We start from the raw sequence: 24,702 nt of genomic DNA on the forward strand, positions 1-24,702 counted from the left end.
ATCCAGACTGAGTGGCTGTAACCTCTCAGAGAGAAGCTGTGAAGCTCTGTCCTCAGTTCTCAGCTCCCAGTCCTCTAGTCTGAGAGAGCTGGACCTGAGTAACAACAACCTGCAGGATTCAGGAGTGAAGCGACTTTCTGCTGAGCTGAAGAGTCCACACTGTGTCCTTGACACTCTCAGGTCAGGATTCATTATTTTATTTCATCATTTCATCTAACTGTACAATTGGAGCAGGTCTAAACCAGACAGGGTAAAAAAAATAATTGAAAATCTATAAAATGTATCTCATATGTCAGAAGATCACCAAAATAACTACATCTGATCCTGATGGAAGCATGAATGCATTTTATATAAAATGTGGGTCCGTCAGTCTATTCTGTACTCTTGTCCCGATTTACTAATCTCAACAACCACTGGATGGATTGTCATGAGGTCTGGTTCAGACATTCATGGTCCCCTCAGGATGAACTCTAAATACTTTGGTGATCCTCTGACTTTTCTTCTAGCTCCATCATCAGGTCGTCATTTTAATCTGTACAATATGTTGGTTCATGAACAAATATTTGCAAAAGTAATTTTATTTCCATCAGCTTCAGTTATACTCTACATTACTGCTGGTTAATTAATTAGTGAAAAATAAGATGATGAATATAATAAATGTTTAAACCTTGAACACAGATGTGCGCTGAGTCATCAGGACCCTCAGCTGATGTGTGTTGTTTTGTGTGTCTGCAGGCTGTCAGGCTGTCTGATCACAGAGGAAGGCTGTACTTCTCTGGCCTCAGCTCTGGACTCCAACCCCTCCCATCTGAGAGAGCTGGACCTGAGTAACAACAACCTGCAGGATTCAGGAGTGAAGCGACTTTCTGCTGAACTGAAGAGTCCACACTGTGTCCTTGAAACTCTCAGGTCAGGATTCACTATTTTATTTCCTAATTTCATCTAATTGTACAATTGGAGCAGGTCTAAACCAGACTTTAAAAAGACAATGAAAAAATATATATCATATGTCAGAAGATCACCAAAATAATTACATCTCATCCTGATGGAAGCATGAATGCATTTTATATAAAATGTGGGTCCATCAGTCTTTTCTGCACTTTGGTCCTGATTTACTAATCTCAACAACCACTGGAGGGATTGTCATGAGGTTTGGTTCAGACATTCCTGCTCCCCTCAGGATGAATTGTCATTACTTTGGTCATCCTCTGACTTTTCTTCTGGCTCCATCACCATGTCATCCTTTCATTCCATACAATATGTTGGTTCATGAACAAATATTTGCAAAAGTAATTTTATTTCCATCAGCTTCAGTTATACTCTACATTACTGCTGGTTAATTAATTAGTGAAAAATAAGATGATGAATATAATAAATGTTTAAACCTTGAACACAGATGTGCGCTGAGTCATCAGGACCCTCAGCTGATGTGTGTTGTTTTGTGTGTCTGCAGGCTGTCAGGCTGTCTGATCACAGAGGAAGGCTGTACTTCTCTGGCCTCAGCTCTGGACTCCAACCCCTCCCATCTGAGAGAGCTGGACCTGAGTAACAACAACCTGCAGGATTCAGGAGTGAAGCGACTTTCTGCTGAACTGAAGAGTCCACACTGTGTCCTTGAAACTCTCAGGTCAGGATTCACTATTTTATTTCCTAATTTCATCTAATTGTACAATTGGAGCAGGTCTAAACCAGACTTTAAAAAGACAATGAAAAAATATATATCATATGTCAGAAGATCACCAAAATAATTACATCTCATCCTGATGGAAGCATGAATGCATTTTATATAAAATGTGGGTCCATCAGTCTTTTCTGCACTTTGGTCCTGATTTACTAATCTCAACAACCACTGGAGGGATTGTCATGAGGTTTGGTTCAGACATTCCTGCTCCCCTCAGGATGAATTGTCATTACTTTGGTCATCCTCTGACTTTTCTTCTGGCTCCATCACCATGTCATCCTTTCATTCCATACAATATGTTGGTTCACGACCAAATATTTGCAAAAGTAATGGCATTTCCATCAGCTTCAGTTATAATCTGTGTTTAGTGCTGATTTGTTAATGAGTGAAAAATGATTTGATAAATACAATAAACATTAAACTTAACTTAAAGACAGATGTGCATTGAATCATCAGGACCCTCAGCTGATCTGTGATGTGTGTTGTTTTGTGTGTCTGCAGGCTGTCAGGCTGTCTGATCACAGAGGAAGGCTGTACTTCTCTGGCCTCAGCTCTGGACTCCAACCCCTCCCATCTGAGAGAGCTGGACCTGACCTACAATCATCCGGGAGACTCAGGAGTGAAGCAGCTGTCTGCACAACTGGAGGATCCAGGCTGGAGACTGGACACTCTCAGGTATGAAGAGTCCTGCTGCAGCCACAGACAGTCAGTGTGAGAGTCTGTATCTTGATTGTAGATGGTTCAGTGTCAGGAGTTCTGCTTCGTTTACTCCACCTCCAGATGTTCAGTTCAGTTCAGTAGTAAGGCAGCATGGCAGTAACCCAATAGATACAAGTGAAGAGAGGACGATAAGAAGAAGAGATGAATCTCAATGACGAGGAGGATTTTGGCACAAACACTAAAGTTTCACCTCTTTCTTCAGACTAGTTTAGTTCCTGTTTAAAATGTACCCGTCTGATTTCTTGGCCTCTGGTTTTTCTGCTTGATGAACCACTCATCTAAACTACTTCACACTCCACACTGATTAAAGACGGTAATCAGAACATTAACATTAAATATTGTTTCCACTATGTTAATGCTGTGTTATGATATTAAAGGCATATTCTGGTGTAAGTTTAGTCCCCCTCGAGAGATCAAGTTAGCAGAACACACATTTTTGTAGTTTTAGCAGCCTCAGAAAAACATCCAACGCAACAATAACTGAGTGAAGTGGAGTTCCATGGCTCAGGGATGAAAATGTACGATTAAGACTCCATATGTGTCTTACGTAGGAAGACGTAGAAAGCAACAGTGAGGTTGAAAGGGATGAAACAAGGCAGCCCAATTGCAAAACAGTCTTCGGAGAGACACAATGAGATAGCTCTGCATTTTAAATTAGCCTAGAATCGTCTCCTAAAACTGACATGTCTTATCCCAGTTACAGGGCTAATTTCCCTGTAGACATTACAGAAAAATAAACAACAGAAACTTTTTGTCCGTTATAGAACTTCTTTGCCGGAATGACCCTGTAATACAGAGGTTAATAACTAGTAAAAGTCAGACACAATACTTACAAAAGGCCCAAAAATTCAAAACGAAATGATTCAAGATGAAATAGTGAAAGAAATCCATGAAGCAGAATTTTTCTTCTGTAATAATGAACACAACTCAAGACATTTCTAAAGTAAATCAACTCAGGTGATACAATATGTCACTATTCCAAAAGATGAAAATGATAATCCATTAGAGGTTAAAATACATGAAAGTTTGATTGGTTTCCATGCAGTCCTCCATCAAAGCACATTTGGTTTGGAGAAAGAGATTGTTGGACTTTTAGAGAAGAAGGGAACATCTAAATAAATGCAGAGGACAGGGTTACGATGACACAGCCACAATGAGTGGTGCATAGGGAACCAAATGCCATCTATATTCACTGTGCTTCTCACAATCTAAACCTGGTCCTGAACCATACATGCCAAAATGTGTCAAAAGTAAAAGAACACTATGATACTGTACAAAAATGATATGTTTCTTTCAGTGGTAGTATTAAAAGATGGCAGCTTGTTGAGTCACAGTTAAAGTGACAGGGCAACCAACACTTAAACAGCTGTGCCCGACGTGTTGGGCATCCAGAAATGATGCTGTGTGCTCACTCCACTTTCGTTATCCAGATGTGATGAAAGCACTTATGAGAATGTGTCTGTTATCTAAAAAGCCAGATGAGGCCGATGGACTCAAACATAACATGGAACATTTTGAGTTTGTCCTTCAGACAGTGATACAGGGTAAAATTCTGGAAACTATCAGCACTGTTTCACAAAGTCTCCAAAAACAGAACATTGATATTTTGCAGGCAAGCAAATATGTATCCAGAGCATCTGAGACCGTCGTGTCACTCAGAGGAGAGTTTCACTGCCTTAAAGAAACTGCCCAAAGTCCTGCTCAGTCATTCATTTCCACAAAAACACACGAGGCGCACCAAAAGACATGTTGATGAGTTATGCGAGGATGAAAGGCTCAAATGCAGAGGAGCACTTCAGAGTGTCAGTATGTTACGCAGCTCTAGATGCTGCTGGTGTGCAGGTAACACACAGGTTTCAGGACATGCAAGAGCGGCACGGAGGTTTGGGTTTTTACACCCACAAGAACTTTTGTTAAATCCGATGGTGAACTGTTTACATCAGCAAGTGCTTTAGCAGACCAGTACAAAGATGACTTGTCTGCATATTTTCCAGAACAAGTTCTTTCATTTAGAAGCACATTTGTGTCCACCATAAAAGAAATGGAGCTCGGCTCAGTTCAAGATTTGTAACACACTCTATTCATAAAGCAGCGCTCCATATTAACAAGTGTGCCTGATGTCACCACGGCTATTAAACTATTTCTGACTCTACCTGTAACTGTGGCAAGCACCAAAAAACATCCCCAAGAGAAAAGACCAGAGACCATGTCCAGTGAACTGCTCATTTATTTAAACAATGATAATTGCTTCGATTAATAAATCAGGACAGTTAAGTTATTGCTAAACTTCTTTACATTCATCAGACACACACCTGAGACACACCAAGAGTGGAATCAGTGGTGCAATCAAGATGAGCAGCCTGCACTCACCTGAACATCCAGGCTCAGTGGTTAGAGGCAGGTGAGGTTGCTCCTGTAGTGTCTCCTCTGGTGGCTCCAGGTCCAGAAACATGCAGAGAACTCACAGTCACTCACGTCAATACATTTTTATCATTACAAACATTCAGTGACACATTAAACTCACCTGAGGAAACCGGAGCAGCTGAGGTGCATCATGGCTGTTCCTGGTCTGATGATTCAGCTGCAGGTGGTCCTAAATATTTTAATAGTGACTCTAAAATGATACAACAAACAAGTGTGTCATCAACCTGGAGTAAATCATTTCCATTCTTCAAATGATATTATTATTAATAAGTTGCTAAGCATTTTAATTTTGACATTTATTTAACATAAATGTCACTACATGAAGCTCAGTGAACTCAGTACACGCCTTGTTGTTTTAGTTCATATCTCCTGATGTAAAGAGCAAATACAGATCAGGCCTGTACAATAAAACACAACAACAACAGAGCAGCACTTCCTCACAACATGTGAAAAGTAGAAACATATTAGAGAAACACATGTTAAACATGTAATAGATTACATGTTAAACATGTAATAGATTACAGAGGGTTTGTTGAGCCAGTAGATGAAGAAACATGAACAGTCCTACTAGTGGAGAACCCAAAGAGCTGTGATCCAGCAGCAGTCTATGTTCTGCTGCCACAAACTGAGGGACAGTGAGGGACAGTCAGCTGACAGTTGTTCATGTTATATGTGATGACACTTATTATTTAGTGTTGTGCTGTTATTGTCAGCTTTGGTTACACTTATATCTATGATGTGTTTTCATCTACTGTACTAGTCTTTACACTACAGTGTTCTTCTTCTTTTCTTGCTTTGGCCACATGTTTGTGTGACATCGTGCCAATAAAGACATTTTGAATTTAGAAAAGTAAATAAAAAGATAAATGTACATTGTGAATGCAGCCTGAGCCATGCAGTGAGAATAAACAGGACATGTAATATATATTTTAACAGAACAGATGTGCTCAAGTTTCTATGTGAAGAAATAAAGACTTCACTTCAGACGATCTCTGACTACGACATGAAATATTCTAAAACCTCCTCTGATGTCCTCCAGTGTCTCTGACCGTACTTCAGCTAATTACCCACCAGGGGGCGACACTGATCCATCACAGACCTGAGAGCACAGACGGAAGCTGTTTCTGTCTTAAACGTTGGTTGTTAAATTGAAACCTGTAATGTAGCCGGGCCCTAATCTTGTGTTTGCAGGAACATCAGGTTTACTAATGGATGAAGTGGGTCAGGTCCAAAAGTTCATCCTGTCCAAACTTTTGTCAGTCAGCCTGTCCAACAAACAAATCCTGCTGCTCATTAACACACTGAACAATAAGTGACTGAAGGGACAGACACTACGGATCAGTGGAGACAGGTTCTGGGTGTGAAACCTTCATTAAGTCACTATATTATATAACGATCAGTTTGCATAATGGAGGCTGTTGGACCAGGACTCCTGTTTTATCATCAGACTGGCAGAAAATGCTTCCAGTTAATGGACTCCTCAGCTCGACATGCTCCTTCTTTACCTTGTAACTTATCACTCATGCTGACACCTGCAAAGACAGAAAATATTATCAAGCTAGCTCGTGTTGTTATCTAACTACAGAGGGTAATTTGATGATACATGCTAACACATGCTGTCAACATAATAATTATGAATGTCGGCTACATGTAGCAGCCTAATCGCTACCTCAGAATAATAACGTTCTATCTGCGTTCAGTTTTGAGATATTGAGGTTTAAAGATTTAGCTTTGTAAATAATAAAACTGAAACATGGAGCACATTTCTTTATAGCAGCAGAGTTACATACACCATAAATGTATTCTACAGCTGAGATATCACAATTCTACATGAAGTGTAAATGACGGTTTTTAGATAGAACCTTATAGTTCTAAAAACTAACAGCTGCATTGGAATTATAAGGTTCTGTCTTCAAAAACAGAAAAAGGAACAATGATTATCAAAGAATTTTAATAATTTACTTATACATGCTGTTGGAATGTTTAATTTTTATAATAAAAAGTATCTTTTTATTGGTTAATATGTTAAATCTTCACTTGCTTCAGTCCTTCCTGCAGGTGATCTTTCTTTTATTCCCTCTCCGTCGGCATTTTCCTCTCTACAAGCACATTACAACACCATTAGAGCAACAAATACATTCGCATCCAAACAAGCCTTGCAAACATCAGTTCAAAATAGACTTTCGTGCAAAGACTTGAGCTAGTTAGTGCTAGCTAACGTTAGCCAGCATTAGCTAACATGACCTTATTCTAAAAGTTGTCCTCAGCAATCATTTCCAACTTGATTTGAATCATATTCTAAGACTAGTTACTGCTAGCTAACGCAAGCTAGCATGTAATGTAAACAACAACTAATGCTAGCTAACATCCCTGCTGAAAAAAACAGCGAAGAAACACTGCTGGTCTGGCTGGTGACTGGTCACGTCCAATGTTTTCTGATTGATTTATTACGTATAAATTGTATTTGTGTCTTTGCACAATAAAACAAAGCAGCAGAAACACAGCAAGAACAAAAAGCAGACTGAGCAGCTGAGATTCAGAAAAGCCCTCCAAGCTCCAAACAGGAATCGGACCTCAAAAGTTCTGACGTCCAAATCCAAAAGTCCTATAACATAGAAACATGAGCACAAGTTGACATTGGATCAAACAGCAAGCGTCAGGTCGCCCACAGGAAACAGCAACAACATCCAATAAAATAAAGAGGAAGTGATAAATCCAACAAGAGGTTTGTGTGTGTTCTCAGATGTTGTCGTCCTCTTTCACACACACCAACATCCTGTGGCTCACTCTCAGTGTGTGAGGAGAGTGGCAGAGGTGAAGAGGTTCAGGGAGAACAGGGAGAAGCAGCCTGATGGACAGATTGTGTTTCTGTGTATGAGAGTCATGTCATGTCCATGTTTGCATGCTGAAAGAGGATGTGCTGCTCTGACCCCCCTCCTCCTTTCAGGGTGGAGCCTGCTGGAGTCCGATGGTTGACACCAGGTCTGTGGAGATGTGAGTGTCTTTTTACTGTCATTCATCAAAACACTGTGACATCACTCATTCACATCTGTGATGTCATCATCACACTGATGACACATTAATAACTGCAGCTGTGTTGTGTCTTTTTCTCTCCATCAGATTCCTGTGAGCTCACAGTCGACACAAACACAGTCAGCAGAGAGATCAAACTGTCTGACAACAACAGGAAGATGACACGTGTGGAGGAGGATCAGTCATATCCTGATCATCCAGAGAGGTTTGACTGGTGTCCTCAGCTGCTGTGTAGAACTGGTCTGACTGGTCGCTGTTACTGGGAGGTCGAGTGGAGAGGAAGAGTTTCTATATCAGTGAGTTACAGAAGAATCAGAAGGAAAGGAGACAGTAAAGACTGTTTGTTTGGATGGAATGATCAGTCCTGGAGTCTGTGGTGCTGTGATGATGGTCGTTACTCTGTCTGGCACAATAACAGAAGAACAGACATCTCCTCCTCATCCTCCTCCTCCTCCTCCCTCCTCTCCTCCCTCCTCTCCTCCTCCTCCTCCTCCTCCTCCTCCTCCTCCTCCTCTGGTAGAGTAGCAGTGTATGTGGACTGTCCTGCTGGCACTCTGTCCTTCTACAGAGTCTCCTCTGACTCACTGATCCTCCTCCACACCTTCAACACCACATTCACTGAACCTCTTTATCCTGGATTTGGGTTCTTGTGGTTCAGTTCTGGTTCCTCAGTGAGTCTGTGTGGTGTTTAGTGTGCAGAGTCTCCTCCTGTCACAGAAACATTGTCAGTGCTGAACAGTTGAGTCTGTACAGGATCACAGTCACATCAATCTTTCAGTTTCTTGTCATAAATTCATCATCAACTTTGTACAAAATGATTCAAACTGATTGAAAAGATTCTTCATTTACATTTGAAACTTCTTCCATTAAATTGTGGAAATTGTGTTGACTTGTACTTTCTGTCATGTGTTGTTTTGAATTCTGGCTCTTGTTCCAATAAAATCCACAACTATCAGTGAAATGTAACATTTCCAACAGTACACTGTTTGAAGCCGGAGAGGTGGCAGGGTCCGCCACATATAAACACAGTGAAACAGTATAAAGTTTATTTAGTTTCTCGATCAGCTGATGAAGATCTTTGTCTGCTCCTTGTTGTTTCTTCCACTAAACTACAGACTGCTCCTTTAAACTTTCTTTCCTTGCATCAGAAATTGAGTGAAGAACAAAAACTCTGACTTGATTTCAGAAAATATCTGAAACAAGTATTATTCTGTCTGATTGCAGCACAGCGAGCACAACTTAAACTCCTCGTTTTATTTCATTATTGTGACTCATTTCAGGATAAAAGACGTTTTTTAAAACAGATTTTTAATATTCTTAAAGCTAAAACATGATTTCTTTTAGAGAAGGAACAAATAGATAATAAAACCAAAACAGAATGAGTGTAAAAGTTTGATCAGACATGAATTGATGATGAAATGAAAGCAGGTGGCAGCAGAGAATCAGTGGGATCAGAGATCTTCTGTCCTGACGACTCTCATCAATCTGTGTGTGACTCGCTTGTTTAAGACTCAGATTCCATTGTTCATTTTCTCTTAATTTCTTTTGTTAAACGCTTTAAGTTATCACCAGATATGTTCAGTGCTTCAACATGTGTGAATCAATAAGTCATGTACTGAAGAACTTTCCCAGTTCTGCAGAACAGTTCATGTAGAAACTTTAATGAACTGAATGTGATCGTGCAGCTGAACTCCAAATACTTTTTAACTTGTGGATTTTTGAACTTTGACTCTTTAAACTCAATTTCAGGACAAAACAACTATTTGGATTTTACGAGTTGTCACGAATTGAACAAAAGTTTCAACACAAATGTCTTTAAAAATATGTTTTATTGCAAAAACAGAATATTAACAACTGATTAAAATCCAAAACAAAACAAACAAGTCTGTATTATTATGTATGTAATCATTAAAATGCCTCATTTTGCTGACGTTGTGTTTTTCTACTGTTAAATTCATGTTATTTATTGTTTTCAGTGTTTCTACCGTTCTGACAACAGATGTGACACGTCAAACCAGTTTGATGACTTTTACTGTGAAAATACTCAGAATGGAAGAATGAAAGAGGTGGAACCTTTTAGATCCAGGTGAGCATCATCCAAGATCGTCTAGTAGACGATCTTGGATGATGCTCTCGAGCAAAGTGACAGAAAACAGTGTGAAACAGGTCAAAGACATTTATTAAAGTATGTTTTTGTGTCTTCTGGTGCTTCTCCTCTGCTCTGCTGCCCTTTAGCTCCCTCTTGTGGTGAATCTCGTGTCCTGCGCTCTCAGTCTGACAGCTCTGACACTTTCCTCCTCAGTTTTTTATTCAAGGCAGTCAGTAGACATGAAAATATGTTGGAGGTCAAAGTTCACACTCTGGTGATATTGTCTTTATGTGTAACATTTGCCGAATTAACAAGTAGGTCCAAATGATTAGGAATCTGTTTTAGATAGCATTATAGAGCCACTCCTACTGTCACAGGTCTCAGAATTTAGTGTTTTTTTTAAAGGAGGCTGGTGATTTCTGTTGCTCACATTACAGCAGTTACTGTTTAACGTAGGCTGACACGATTTACAACGAAAGAAATGTCATAACGTTTTGCACTTGCAACCAAATTTACAAGAAGGCACCATCAATTTAGAACCTGTCATAACCATTTCGCAAAGTCCATAAATTTTATCCTCAGTTGACAACTCTTAAAATCAGATGATTTGTTAAGGGAGTCTGGTGACATTGTCTTTGTGTATAAAACGTTGCCAAATTAACAAGTAGGTCCAATTAGTTAAGAATGTGTGTAGACAGCATTTCAAAACATTTATTAAATGTGTGCCAGTGCGACACATGTCAAAATTGGGTATTTTTTAAAGGGAGTCTGGTGACTTTTCTAGCCGTTTCACAAGGTTTCTTAAGTTCTTCTCACTCAACAACACTTAAGATCAGATGACTTGGTGATATTGTGGTTACTAGTTCAAACAGACAGTGTGTTCACTTTAATTAAGTGCAAAATATCTCATAAGACTATCATAAGACTTGCTGTAAATATCTTTGTGCTTCTTTCGATGAACAAATATCAACTGTAATTGTATAATACAGTGTTAAAGGACGCTGTTTGTTTAGATAAGTTGGATGATAAGGCTTTAATATTTCATTTAACTATAAGTTTAGACAACATGTAGTCAACCTTGACACAGTCTTTCCCTGCCAAACAGAGTTCAGGTTAATTATTATAAAATACAACTTGTTGTATAAAAAGCCTGCAGAGATCAGTGACCAATCAAAGGCAATCAAAGTGTTTTGTGTGCTTTAAAACACGAGATACAAACATCAAACCCACGAAAAGATCAACCAGGATATTGTGACGTGACAATCTTCAGGTCTGACTCTCAAAAACGTGGTTAATGTTTGTTTTAGTCCCACAGGTCACACAAGGTGAAAGGTTTCTGGTTCACAGGCAAACTGAACGGATCAAGTGTGCCGGAGGCAGCAGTGTGGGACAGGAAATGATCTGACGATGCTTCTAAAATAAAAGCACCTGATCACAAGAATCCACAATGCTTAAATCATGTTACATACGTCACAAAACTCATTTATATCCTAAAATGCTACAAAGTTGTTGTTGTTGTTGTTTTTTGTTGTTGTTTTTTTTCAAATCTGAGGATATACAACATGTTATTTTAATTTAATTCATGTGGTTATACTGTGGAGTTCTGCATAAAAAACCTGTCTGGATCATTTTTCTAGTATTTATTGTATGATATATTTGGAAATATTTATATAAAAAGGATAACAACACTAAAGAAAGATAGTTAAAAAGAAATCTAAAAAAAAACAAAAAAACACAGAAGCATTATGATAATAATAAAAAAAATTATTGAGAATTCATAAAAACATCAGACAATATGATTTGAAAAATTAGAAATATAAGAGGAACAACAACTGATCAAATATATACATCTGATAAACTGCCTCCAGTGATGTCACTCAGTGGCTAAGTTGCATTATGGGTAATGTAGGCTCCAGGTTTTGCAAAAGAAGAAGAATTCGTGGAATTAAAGAGGTGATATCTCTGGTTCCACTTTATTGAGTCTAACAATTTGTTTTTAAACTGTCATCAATGTAGGCCTACATTACCCACAATGCAACTCAGCCACTGAGTGACATCACTGGTCGCTTTCTCTCAGATTGCTTGCAGCTTCCTCTGGAGCTTTTTTAAGATGCTGTAGTCCACTGAGAGACCTGTAAACAAACCTGAATGTGTAAAATTGGCGGAGTTGCCCTTTAAATGTGCAGTTCGAAACCTATTTTCAAAGAGTCTTTTATTTTGAAAATATCAGCCAGCGGAAGTTTCGTAGTTTTGGACAAACTTGACTTTTTCCGTGAGAAAGTTGTCTCACACTTGAAAGATGTCTGCAGGGACGGAAGGAGATACTTTGTGCTTCTTCATCAACGGGAAAAAGGTGCGTTTAACTTTAAACTTTACACAGTTTTTCCTGTTGTACGTTGGCGACTTTTAGCTGCTAGCCTGTAGTTTGTTTCTGCTAAACTCCGTCATAAATATGACTGTCAGGTTTTCACTGTTGTGTTTTCCAGCAGCACAAACGACCCCACAAGTGATAAAAGTTCCTGTTTTTAACTCATAAAGGGTGTCAGTAGTTTGGGGACGTAAGATAGTCGATTAAATGTCACGAAAATTAGCGTTAAATTAGCGTCAACGCGAAAACAGGTGTTACACCGAAATCTGTGCCCGGTCAGATTCAGGCTCTGTCGGCTGTAAAAGAATGTAAATATAAATCAGGCTCCAAAAATCACCATTTTTTAAAACTGTTTATATTAAAACTTTACAATGTTTGGATTTATTTCTTTATTGTAATATATGCACTGATGCAGTGATGGGATGTACATATACTCAAGTACTGCGTTTAAATACATAGTTTAAGGTACTTTATGGACACATAGCTGACACCTGTTCTTGGTGGCTCTGTAAGGGCACTCCCACACTATTTAAGGACACTTCCACTCTACTTAAGGACACTCCCATGCAATTTAAGGAGACTCTTGCACTATGTAAGGACACTCCAACTCTATTTAAGGACATTCTTTCCACTATTTAAGTACACTCCAACTCTATTTAAGGACACTCCAACTCTATTTAAGGACACTCCAACTCTATTTAAGGACACTCTTGCACTATGTAAGGACACTCTTGTACTATTTAAGGACACTCATACACTATTTAAGGACATGCTTGCACTATGTAAGGACACTCCAACTCTATTAAAGGACACTCCCACTCTAAGTAAGGACACTCCCACACTCTCACTCCAGTTGGTTAGCACTGAAGAAGCCTCTTGGACGAGAGTTACACTTAGTTAGAGTTACTTGTACTTTACTTTGGTTTTCCCATTTTCTGCTACTTCGTACTTCCACTGAACTACATTTCCAAGGCAAATACAATACTTTTACTCCACTACATTTTGTTAGAAAACTTAAGTTACCAGTTATTTTGCTGGCTGCATCTTTCTGCTATCACATCTAATAAACTAATGACTGCTGTGACCAACTATTACAAAAAATTTAAATTTAATCACACAGAACATAGTTTGCTAATGTCTGTGTGTGTTGTGGGTGTGACTATTTAATTTGCAGTTAGTAACAGGACATGCAAAGCAAAGAATAACCTAGCTTTGTTCTAACTTTATTTATTACAGTCAGTCTTTTATATTAAAAGTTCACCACCGTGTGACGTAGTTTGGTTTTTAATCCAACGTACGCTTTTGGCAGTAGAAAGAGCTGGTTGCTTGATGTTCCCTGATATTTTTAATATCCCTTTTCTGCCCTTTTCATCTTTCAATCCTTGATTATTAGTTATTAGCTGTATTCTGTGACTGAACTTCATTTTCATCTCAGGAGCGTTTTGACATTTTCTCCTTCTGTTAGGTAACAGAGAACCATGCAGACCCTGAAACCATGCTGCTGTCGTTCCTCAGAGAGAAGCGTATCCTTCACATCTGCTTCAGATTCCTTTACACATGTGTTTTTGTTTTATTGTATTTGACGAGCTCCACCTGCAGGTTTCAGCGCTCGGCTGGTTAATTCCTTGACTGCAGCTCCAGTGAGGTTAACTGGAACCAAGTATGGCTGCGGCGGTGGAGGCTGCGGGGCGTGCACCGTCATGGTGTCGCGCTACCAACCCGCCACCAAAACCATCATGTATCCTGCGAGACAAAACCCCATGACCCCTGCAGCTCCTCTCTGATTGGCTGTGACGAAATCACATGAGTATTTTTGACAGTGTGGCCTTTTTATTAACAAATATTAGATTTTAAGGAAACAAGAGGGAGTCTGAATGAGAGCCGGTTGTCTGGCAAAGTGGTTTGTCGACGTCCACAGCTGAGAGTTAAGAGGATCTCTCTGGTGGCTGACAGTTATTTTCCTTCCTGGTGCCAAAAACCAGTTCAACATCTGTCTCAGTCCTTCATTGTGCTGCAGCAGAGGAGGAGATAATCTCACAAACACATTTCCGAATGAAAAACAAATGCTGGACAGGAACTGCATGCTGAATAGTAACTTCTTTCATTCTGCTTTCCCCCGTTTTCTTCTTTTTCACTCATGTAAAAGAAGATGTTGTTTTGGTGGTAAATGTAGCTCGATCTACGCTTAAATCCAGGAAGTAGTAGCAGTTGTACCAAAAGGAAGCTGCTGTGGTTGTAATAAATGTTGTATTTGCAGCTGTAGAAGTGATATTATTGCTTCTCGTGAAGTTAAACTGCAAGTAGAGCTGCAACTATGGAAGGATTAAATGTCAACTACAAAACTGATCTACAACTAGTTTGATAATAGGTATAACTTTCTCATCAATTTCTGGTTTCTTACCTCCTTTAATACGTTTGAGGACGTCATCTTCATTGACATTTTTCACCAAATTTCTGTCATTTCAAAGGCCAAACAGCTAATCAATTAATCAAGAAATTACCAACAGATTAATAGACGCTGGTAGATGTGGCATCAGTAGCATTATTTGTCGTTTCTCCCCATGTTTTCACGTTTAACTCTTTGAGTTAAGGGTTAATTTTGTTGAACCGTTATGAGTTTTATGTCGAGTCTGAATGAAGTCTGAGGCTAAATTGCTGTTTTTGTCAGTGGGGTGTTGTTGCTGTGAGGAGTGTGATGTGGCTTCAGACAGTTTAGTGGACGTACTTTCACGGTCAAAGATTGCGTTGAAGCTGTTGCAGTCAGATTCTTGGCTGGTCTGATTCAAAGATTTACTCTTCCCCTTCACCACACGGTCAGACATTATGCAGTCAACGCCTGCCTCCTGCCGATCTGCCAGCTCCACGGAGCCGCCGTGACCACGGTGGAGGGCATCGGCAGCACCAAGACCAGGATCCACCCTGTACAGGTGAGTGTCGCTCGTCACTCATCTCAGCAATACAGTGTGTGCTGATGGAGGCGAGAGACATCAAGTCAAAAACAAACGCTTGTTTTCGAAGGTGTTTCATGAATCTAAACTGCGGACGCTGTGTCTGTTTGGTCGTAGGAGCGGATAGCGAAGGCTCACGGCTCCCAGTGTGGCTTCTGCACTCCGGGAATGGTGATGTCCATGTACGCTCTGCTGAGGAACAAGCCTCAGCCCAGCATGGAGGACATCACACAGGCTCTGGCCGGTTCGCTCGCTTGTTTCTGCTTCAAAATCTGTCACAAAGACAGCCACTTTGATTTTACTACGTGAAAATAAGAGACGCAGACGCTCCTAACACGTGATGTTGCTTTTCAGGTAACTTGTGTCGATGTACTGGATATCGACCCATCGTTGACGGCTGCAGGACCTTCTGCCAGGTACAAAGCTCAGCTGTAAAACCATTACATCAGATCAGGGGCCGTAACTTAACTTGTTTGTGAGCGTCACACTACACAAGTCTTAAAATCTGATAGCAGAGCAGAAACGGTGCGGAAGACGAACAGCAGAACGGCTTTAATAGTGAAGAATCCTCCTGGTATAAATAGATAAAGCAGAAAATGATGCCACGAGTTCGGAAAATGTGATAAATGTAATTGTTAAATGTGGTGTGACGCTCGTGTAACTCGAACCAGGAGGCCAACTGCTGCCAAACCAACGGAGGTGGAGACTGTTGCCTGGACGTGAAGGACGAGACTGATGAGCAGGATGACGTGAGTTCAACTGATAATCTGGCTTTTAGTTGCTCTTTGTGTTATTTATTGACTTCTGTCTTTATCTACTCAGTTCCTTCCGTTTTATTGCAGTTCCTTTTTATCTTTTATTGTTTTCTTTCTTTTCTTTTCTCACCTTTTTAAATTTCTCTGTTCCTGTGTTATTTTGTCCTTCAAACCATTTTAGTTTTGTCTTTTTTTTTTTTTTTTTTTACCTTTTTCTTTAATTGCCTCCTCTTTCTCTCTTCTCAGGGGCCCAATTTAACAGTAACTGGTGGAGATTTTTGGAATTGCTTAAAAAATGAAATTTACAACTGAATCTGGAAAAGTTCCGGTTCTGCTTCGAGGTTTCTGCCTGTTACCGAGTGCTCATCGGCAAAATGTTGCGTCTCTGTGAATAAATGAATCAAGGAGTTTGGTTGAAACCTGCTCAGTTTGGAAAATGTCATGAGATGACTTTTGTTGTGAATCAAAATAAAGATTGATTGATAAAGAAAAGATTCACAATGTAATGACGTGTGAGAGATTAAAAGAGTCTGAGAAGAACTGCAGTTGTTGTTAACAAAGACAAACAGAGACTGATTCAGTGTTTGAATTAAGAATTATTAACATTAACTGCAACTTCCATGTGAACATGTGATTTTCACTTCTCGCTCCGCTCTCCTTTTTATAATCCTGCCGTGGTGAATCCAGGAGAAGCCTCAGCTGTTCAACAAGGACGAGTTTCTGCCTCTGGACCCGACACAGGAGCTGATCTTCCCTCCTGAGCTGATCGTAAGTCAGGCCGAGTTAACTTCATCCACCATCTGCTCGCAGTGCAAACTCACGTTAACCCGATGCAAAACTTGTCCACAGCTGATGGCAGAATCATCGAACCTGAAGACGCTCACTTTTTATGGGGAGAGGACGAGCTGGGTGTCCCCGACCTCCCTGGACGAGCTGGTCCAGCTGAGGAGCAGCAACCCGAAAGCTCCTCTGGTGATGGGAAACACCAACATAGGTGAGAAATCAGACCAGGAGTCTCATCATGTTCTTTGGTTGCAGCAGCTGATATTCAGCAGGTCTATGTGGTTTAAAGGTTTTTTGCTCTATGACTAACATTAAAACAACATTTATCTGCATCTTGGAAGATCACTGTGACTAACATACAACTTTTTGGACAAGCAAGAAGGTTTGAAAGTCCTCAGATGCAAGTTAGAAAAAAAGATTGACAGATTTTATTTTATTTCATTTTTTCAAGTGTTTTTTTTGCAGAGAACAGGTGACAAACGTAAACACAAGGTATGTAACTCTACTGTCATGTGTTCAGAGTGCATGATGGGGGAATTAAAACTCACCTGGTGGCTGAAATGAGAATTACAACAACAAACTTTTGTTTATTTTCACAGATTAGAAGAAGGAAACTCTCACCTGCGTCTCTGTGCTTCTGTTGCTAAGTGTTTTTATAAACAGGATCTTGTGCCGTATTGAGAAATGACTGATGAACTTTGGGTAAAACAAAGTTTTGTGGTTACATACTACGGATGTGTTGTCTTTGTATTGAGACTCTGCTCTTTGTGTCCGTGTTGAAGGTCCAGATATGAAGTTCAAAGGTGTCCTGCATCCTCTGATTATCTCTCCGACCAGAGTCCTGGAGCTGTTCGACGTCACTCAGACGGCACAGGGTCGGTAACCTCCCTCGGTAGTTTTCTGTTTGTCCTGATTTTTAAAGCAGAGTTTAACAGCTTCTCTTGCGTCCCTGCAGGTGTTTGGGTCGGAGCCGGCTGCAGTCTGTCCGAGGTTCAGTCTCTCCTGGAGAAACTGGCTCCTCAGTTTCCGGAGGAGAAGACGGAACTGTTCCGAGCGTTGATCCGACAGCTGAGGAACCTGGGAAGCCAGCAGATCCGTAATGTTGCAGTACGCAGACGTCAGCTTTTACAAATCCAAATCCAAGTGTCGTTACTGATTTATTTCTGCTCTACTGTAACAGTCCATAGATCTGCAAGAAATCCCACAAATAAATCATGTGAATTCATACATTTGATTTATTTTGCATCTTTAGTCTCTTGGAGGAAACATCATGAGCGCGTACCCAAACTCAGACCTGAACCCTGTTTTGGCTGCCGGGAACTGCAAAGTGAGCGTCGTCTCCAACGGTGAGTCGAGTCGAGTCGAGGTTCTGCTGCGGATTCATGACAGACGTGTTTAAATTTAACGAGCAGTCGACTCTGAATCCGCCAGGAGGAAGACGAGAGGTTCATCTGAATCAAGACTTCTTCGTGAGCTTTGGGAAGACGGTCCTGAAGCCGGAGGAAATCATCGTGTCTGTCTTCATTCCCTTCACCAGAGAGGTGCAGATACTCCTTCTGATTGTTCGCCACCTTACAGCCATAATGCAATAAACTATAGTTACAGAGCAATAAAGTACAAAGTTCTTAACAGATGAAATAGATTAAAACCAGGGACAGAAACCAGCCGCTCAGATAAAGTCAGGAGATGTTTCTAAATGAAAGTGAGTTTTTATCTTTACCCCAGATTAACTCTTACTTCCCGTGTGGCTCGTCTTTGTTGACGACAGCCAGTGATGGATGACTGATCGTCTGTCCTGCAGGGGGAGTTTGTGTCAGCTCTCCGTCAGGCTCCGAGGAAGGAGGGCGCCTTCGCCACAGTGACGACCGGGATGAGAGTGTTCTTCTCCGAGCGATCCAGAGTCGTTCAGGAAGTCAGTATTTACTACGGAGGAATGGGACCGACCACCGTCAGCGCCGCGAAAACCTGCGCTGCTATCGTCTCGAAGTGAGAGATGTTTCCTTTTCTTAGTTCTTATTAGTGATTATTCCTGTTTTCACCTCTCTTCTCTCAATCCTTCATGTCTTCCTCAGGCCCTGGGATGATGAGACCCTCGGCCGGGCCTACGACGTCCTCCTGGATGAGCTGGTCCTCCCTCCTTCGGCTCCTGGAGGAAAAGTGGAGTTTCGTCGCTCTTTGACTCTCAGCCTCCTCTTCAAATTCAACCTGGAGGTCCTGCAGAAGCTCAGAGAAATGGTAAGACAAGGAACTTTTTTCTGTAACTAGTTTGGCTGACGTGCTGGAGGATTTTAAAGGGTTTCTGTTTGCAGAACGTGATTAAAGATGAGCTTCCTGAGAGGATCCGTCCTTTACCCAGAGACATCCAGCCCAGCCTGCAGGAGTACCAGGTCTGAACACATCCCTCATTCAAGGTCGCGTTGTCCCACATTTAGAGTAAATAACCGGACTGCATCTTCTTCTTCATCAGCATGTGTCGAAGGACCAGAGTGCCCAGGACCCGGTGGGGCGTCCCATCATGCATCGCTCTGCCATCAGCCAGGCGACAGGCGAGGCCGTGTACTGTGACGACATCCCCAGAACAGACGGGGAGCTCTTCATGGCTGTGGTCACCAGCTCTCGAGCGCACGCTAAAATCACGTGAGGAGAATGTGAACGATGTTTGTCTCGCTCTCTGATCTGCACTTTTAAACGTGTCTCTCGTCCAACAGAAGTCTGGACGTGAGCGAGGCTCTGCGGCTCCCCGGCGTCGTCGATGTCATCACGGCTAAAGATATTCCCGGGAAGAAAGTCCGAACGGTGTTTGGTTATGATGAGGAGCTGCTCGCTGAGAGCCAGGTAGAGTGTGTGTGTGTGTGTGTGTGTGTGTGTGTGTGTGTGTGTGTGTGTGTGTGCACCTTAATGTTTTTGTTATCACTGTCTGTGTGTTTGTGTACATTCATGATTGATCGTATGTAACAGTTAATCTAACAGATCTGAGTTAGAAATACGTAATGAAATGTTTCAGGATGAAATATTCACCACTGCTTTAGAGATTTGCCAAAACTTCACGGTTTGCTCACAGGTTCTTGATTTTGAGGAGTGTAAGTTAAAAAAGAAAAATAACACGTTTCATTCATTTCTGTAAGGAAATCTATATGAAACAGTTCTTCTTGAAGTTTGGATAAATGCTCTTGCTGTGTATTCCAAACTGCGTCCTTACGATCATCTCTGTTGTCTGCAGGTGTCGTGTGTCGGTCAGATGATCTGTGCGGTGGTCGCTGACACGAAGGCGCACGCCAAGCGAGGAGCGGCGGCTGTGAAGATCAGCTATGAAGACCTGCCTGACCCGGTTTTTACTGCAGAGGTGACAGGATGCAGCACGACATCAGATCTTGTTTTGTGTGCTGCGTTTTGTTCACATCACCTTCTAATTTTACATCACAGCTCGTTTTTGTGTTTGTTGTTTCTGTGTGTGACAGGACACCATCGAGAAGTCGTCCTTCTTTGAGCCTCGGCGGGTGATCTGGAGAGGAAACGTGACGGAAGCCTTCAAGACTGTCGATCAGCTTCATGAAGGTAAATGTTTGTGTTCAGTTTTCCTTGGAAGGTTTGGCTGTTTGTGTTTTAACTCGCCGTGTTGTGTTTGTTTGCTCAGGAGAGATTCGAATGGGCGGTCAGGAGCATTTCTACATGGAGACCCAGAGCATGCTGGTTGTTCCTGTCGGAGAGGAGACAGAGTTCAAAGCTTACGTCTCCACTCAGTGGCCGACGTTAACTCAGGTACAGATGTTTTGATTAACTTAATTTAATTTTAGACCGATGGTGAAGCTGAGAGAGGAATCAGATGGAAGTATTGCTGTTTGCCGCGTCTTGTTTTCCTGACTGCAGGATGCGATTGCAGACACGTTGAACATCCCGTCCAACAGAGTCACCTGTCACGTCAAAAGGATGGGCGGAGCTTTCGGCGGGAAGGTCACTAAAACCTCCATCCTGGCCAGTATTACAGCTGTGGCTGCGCTGAAGTGAGTCGCAGGAAAAGCACTGAAAGACAAAAAGCACGATCAGAGATTTCTTGTCAGAAAATCTTTTTTTCTCCCTTTATTTTAATTGTTTAACGTTTCCCGCTCAGGACCAGTCGTGCAGTGCGCTTCGTGCTGGAGCGAGGCGACGACATGCTGATCACAGGAGCTCGTCACCCCGTCCTGGGAAGATACAAAGTACAACAACACACTCGGACACTTTGCTTGATCTTGAACTTGAATTTTACAGAAACATAAGAATAACAAACAAAAACACGACGGAGGAATAATAAAAAGTGTAAAACGACGAGCTCTAGTTGCATGTTGATAACTTGGTGTACACACATATCTTGCTAACGTGAATAAACCAGACCTCAGTTATTCTGGCCGCTCTCTTTGCTTATTTTCCTTATTTTGTGAAATAACTGAAGCTTTCAGTTTCCAACAAACCTCTAAAAGTCCTTTAAACATAACAAACTGAGAACTTTTTTTGAGCTGCTAACACCGTACCCACGTAATCAGACTGTGCTTTATTTTTACGGTTCAAAAGCCACAAACATGTTAAAATAAGATATTTATATGATCAAATTGTTTCTGTTTGTTTTCAGGTGGGTTTCATGATGGATGGAAGCATCGTGGCTGCAGACATTCAGTACTACACCAACGCTGGCAACTCTATCGATGAGTCGACTCTGGTTTGTAAAAGCGGCTTCAGTTGTTACTCTGAAGGTGACGCGATGAAGAGACAAAGAAATAAAAAGATGTGATCATCGATTTTGTTCTTCTTGCAGGTCGTAGAAAAGATTCTGCTCCACATGGACAACGCCTACAACATCCCCAACCTGCACGGTCGCGCTTCCGCCTGCAGGACCAACCTGCCCTCCAACACCGCCTTCAGGGGCTTCGGCGTGCCGCAGAGCATCATGATCGTGGAGAACATGATCAACGACGTGGCCGTGCTGCTGGGACGCCCTGCGGACCAGGTCCACATTATGAACATCAAAATAAGAGAAACTCCTCTTTCAGTACAACTAAATCCTGATTCCTTCCTCAGATTCGGGAGATCAACATGTACAAGGGGCCGTCAGTCACCCACTACAAGATGGAGTTCAGCCCCGAGAACATGCTGCGCTGCTGGGACGATTGTAAAGTCAAGTCCGACTTCAGCGCCCGCCGCAAAGCTGTCGACCAGTTCAACCAGCAGAACCGCTGGAAGAAGAGGGGCATCGCCATCATCCCCATCAAATATGGGATCGCATTCGCAGAGAGCTTCTTAAATCAGGTCTGCAGGAGTCTTTCTGAACTGGTTATGTGTCTGTGACATTGTTTCCTTAACTGTCTGTGTGTGTGTGTGTGTGTGTGTAACAGGCCGGAGCTCTGGTTCACGTCTATAAGGACGGATCGGTTCTGGTCACTCATGGTGGGACGGAGATGGGTCAGGGCATCCACACTAAGATGCAACAGGTACTGAGGCGTTTGTAATAAATCCTGAGGTTTGTCTCAATGATTCAGATGATTCAGGTGATTATTTTTTCTTCCTCTTGACATACTCAGCTCAGGGTTTGTTTCCTGTCAGGTGGCGAGTCGGGAGCTTCACATCCCGACCTCGAAGATCTACATCAGTGAAACCAGCACCAACACTGTTCCCAACACCTGCCCCTCCGCCGCCTCCTTCGGTACCGACGCCAACGGCATGGCGGTCAAGGTCAAGTCCTGTTTGTTGAACAGCTTCTACTCCAGGTAACAGTTTAATCTGAAAGACTTAATATATCATTTCATTATTTATTTTATTCAGAACGCCTGCATGATTCTGTACCAGCGACTGGAGCCAATCAGGCAGAAGAACCCCAAAGGATCATGGGAAAGCTGGGTATGATTTTTATAAGAAAAGAAAACATGGATTCTTGTTGATCGCTGTGGGAAGAGACAAATCTATGTCTTTATTCTGTCTTCAGATCAATGCAGCGTACTTTGAGAAGATCAGCCTCTCAGCCACCGGGTTCTACAGGTTCGACCCGAATTAACAAGTCTGATTGAACGTGTTTATTGATAAAGAGACGGTAACAGCTTCCTGTTTGTCCACAGGGGTCCAGATCTTTACATGGACTGGGACAAGATGGAGGGGCAGCCTTACGCTTACTTCACATACGCGACGTGTTGCTGTGAGGTGGAGCTGGACTGCCTCACTGGAGACTACCGGGTCAGAACCAAACCACTTCAACTAAACATCTTTTATTTTAACTCCCAACAGACTCACTGAACCTTTTTTTTTGTTTTGTTTGTTTCTTGTAGACGGTGAGGACGGACATCGTGGTCGACATCGGCAGAAGTGTGAACCCCTCAGTGGACATCGGCCAGGTGAGTCCAGAAGAAGAAGAAATTCTGGTTTTAACTGATGTCTGATTTAACAGAAACCCCATAAGTTAAAAGTTCAGATATGCAGCTGTAATATGTTCCTTCCTTCCTGCCGCCTGTCTTGACTTTACTGTTGTTTCTGTCCTCCCTCTGTCAGATTGAAGGAGCGTTCATGCAGGGTTTGGGTCTCTACACTCTGGAGGAGCTGAAGTTTTCCCCCTCCGGGCTTCTGTACACTCGAGGTCCGTCTCAGTATAAGATCCCTGCGGTGTGCGACGTGCCGCTTCGCTTCAACGTCTATCTGCTGCCCGACTCCAGCAACCCTCACGCCATCTACTCCTCCAAGGTCAGAAGTCACGATGCCTAGACGATCTTTCAAAAACAGTTGACAGTTTTTTTTTTCACCTAACCAGTAACATCCCCGGTTCTGCAGGGTATCGGAGAACCCATCGTCTTCCTGGGCAGCACCGTGTTCTTCGCCATCAAAGACGCCGTGGCTGCAGCTCGCTCAGACTCGGGTTTAGTCGGCCCGTTTTCTCTGGACAGCCCCGCGACGCCGGAGAGAGCCTGTCTGGCTTGTGCCTCCCCGTTCACAAAGAAGGTAGATGACTTTTGATGAAAGGTCAGTATTGATCAGTTAATCAGAAAACTGATATTGGTTACATACAGAGGAAGCTACCACACAAAACTTCCATCTATAATTCCTCAATTTAGAACCTGATGTTTTAATTTTTCCTTTGTGTTTCGTCTGAGAATAAACTCATAAAACAAGATATAGATCGTGACTCCTGGCCGAACGTTCCCCATAAACGTATGTATTCCTCTTTCTCTTCCTGTTTTACTTCCAGATCCCAGTGAGCAAACCAGGATCTTTCAAACCGTGGGCATTAAACATCTAACACCAAAATCTGTTTGTTGGTTTTAAATGTCTTCAAATCAAACCTAAACCAACTGTGAAATCAGTGTAACCAGCGATGGTGATGCAGCTAATTTTCTGATACTCTATAAACCCAGTACACTTGAATTTTGTTGGATTAAACATGTCTTCATGTCTTCTCCTGATGAAGAAATCTCCCCATTCGCGGGACAAATAAAGGAATTCTGATTCTGATTTTTAACAGTGTATGATATGAAATAAATGCAGCATGACCACTAAAATAAACAGTACAACACTTCACCCAGTCCTTTCTCTTTGTGTGCTGCAGCGACAACCACAAAATGTACCACGTATTTACTTTCCTCTCATTTTACACTAAATACTCTAGTGTCCACATATTGACTTTTGGCTTATTTTCTGTGTTTGTGGATACTCAATACTATAAATTAGGTTTTTCTGGGGGGATATTTTGGTGTTTCATGCACTAAAATCTTAATATCCCCAACTAATGTTGAGTAACATACATAGAAATAGAATCAATTTAATTTAATTGATGCATTTATAACTCAAAAAGAAAAAAATACTTTTATTGCACATTACATTGTGCTAAAATGCATCAAATTAAAGGGAAAAAATACTGATATATTTATTATACTTTAATGTGATTTTTT

At 41.6% G+C, this 24,702-nt stretch overlaps 3 protein-coding genes across 5 annotated transcripts in view; all 3 read left to right on the forward strand.

Annotated features, from left to right (window-relative positions):
• LOC119015196 (NACHT, LRR and PYD domains-containing protein 12-like) overlaps positions 1-24,702 on the forward strand; it is a 208,229-nt gene that overhangs the window by 6,247 nt on the left and 177,280 nt on the right. Inside the window, exons 8-11 of the mRNA XM_037090983.1 lie at positions 7-180; positions 736-909; positions 1,454-1,627; positions 2,183-2,356. Coding sequence (XP_036946878.1) covers positions 7-180; positions 736-909; positions 1,454-1,627; positions 2,183-2,356 — 696 coding nt within the window. The remainder of the gene's footprint in view (positions 1-6; positions 181-735; positions 910-1,453; positions 1,628-2,182; positions 2,357-24,702) is intronic.
• Positions 3,539-8,742, forward strand: LOC119015270 (neoverrucotoxin subunit alpha-like). Its single transcript, XM_037091119.1, has 3 exons — positions 3,539-4,802; positions 7,773-7,819; positions 7,946-8,742. Exons 1-3 carry the CDS (start codon positions 4,753-4,755, stop codon positions 8,548-8,550), a joined length of 702 nt encoding a protein of 233 aa, XP_036947014.1. The 5' UTR covers positions 3,539-4,752; the 3' UTR covers positions 8,551-8,742.
• Positions 12,189-24,331, forward strand: aox6 (aldehyde oxidase 6). 3 transcript variants are annotated; one of them, XM_037090989.1, is made up of 35 exons: positions 12,189-12,300; positions 13,781-13,838; positions 13,957-14,053; positions 15,134-15,242; positions 15,381-15,507; positions 15,618-15,679; positions 15,935-16,012; positions 16,706-16,786; positions 16,868-17,012; positions 17,584-17,676; positions 17,757-17,908; positions 18,054-18,147; positions 18,233-18,342; positions 18,603-18,787; positions 18,874-19,036; positions 19,111-19,188; positions 19,269-19,438; positions 19,513-19,636; positions 20,022-20,144; positions 20,260-20,356; positions 20,436-20,560; positions 20,669-20,802; positions 20,910-20,997; positions 21,408-21,494; positions 21,591-21,782; positions 21,854-22,081; positions 22,168-22,263; positions 22,376-22,504; positions 22,595-22,669; positions 22,755-22,807; positions 22,885-22,999; positions 23,092-23,157; positions 23,312-23,500; positions 23,588-23,755; positions 24,003-24,331. In XM_037090989.1, the coding sequence occupies exons 1-35, from the start codon at positions 12,247-12,249 to the stop codon at positions 24,051-24,053; spliced, it is 3,996 nt and encodes a 1,331-aa protein (XP_036946884.1). In that variant the 5' UTR covers positions 12,189-12,246; the 3' UTR covers positions 24,054-24,331. The 3 variants fall into 3 exon arrangements, with proteins under 3 accessions (XP_036946884.1, XP_036946883.1, XP_036946885.1); XM_037090988.1 differs by having other exon boundaries at positions 12,191-12,300; positions 19,510-19,636; XM_037090990.1 differs by having other exon boundaries at positions 12,247-12,300; positions 19,510-19,636; positions 23,588-23,776.

The sequence above is a fragment of the Acanthopagrus latus genome, chromosome 24 (assembly GCF_904848185.1).
Source record: "Acanthopagrus latus isolate v.2019 chromosome 24, fAcaLat1.1, whole genome shotgun sequence".
NCBI classification, from domain to species: Eukaryota; Metazoa; Chordata; class Actinopteri; order Spariformes; family Sparidae; genus Acanthopagrus; species Acanthopagrus latus.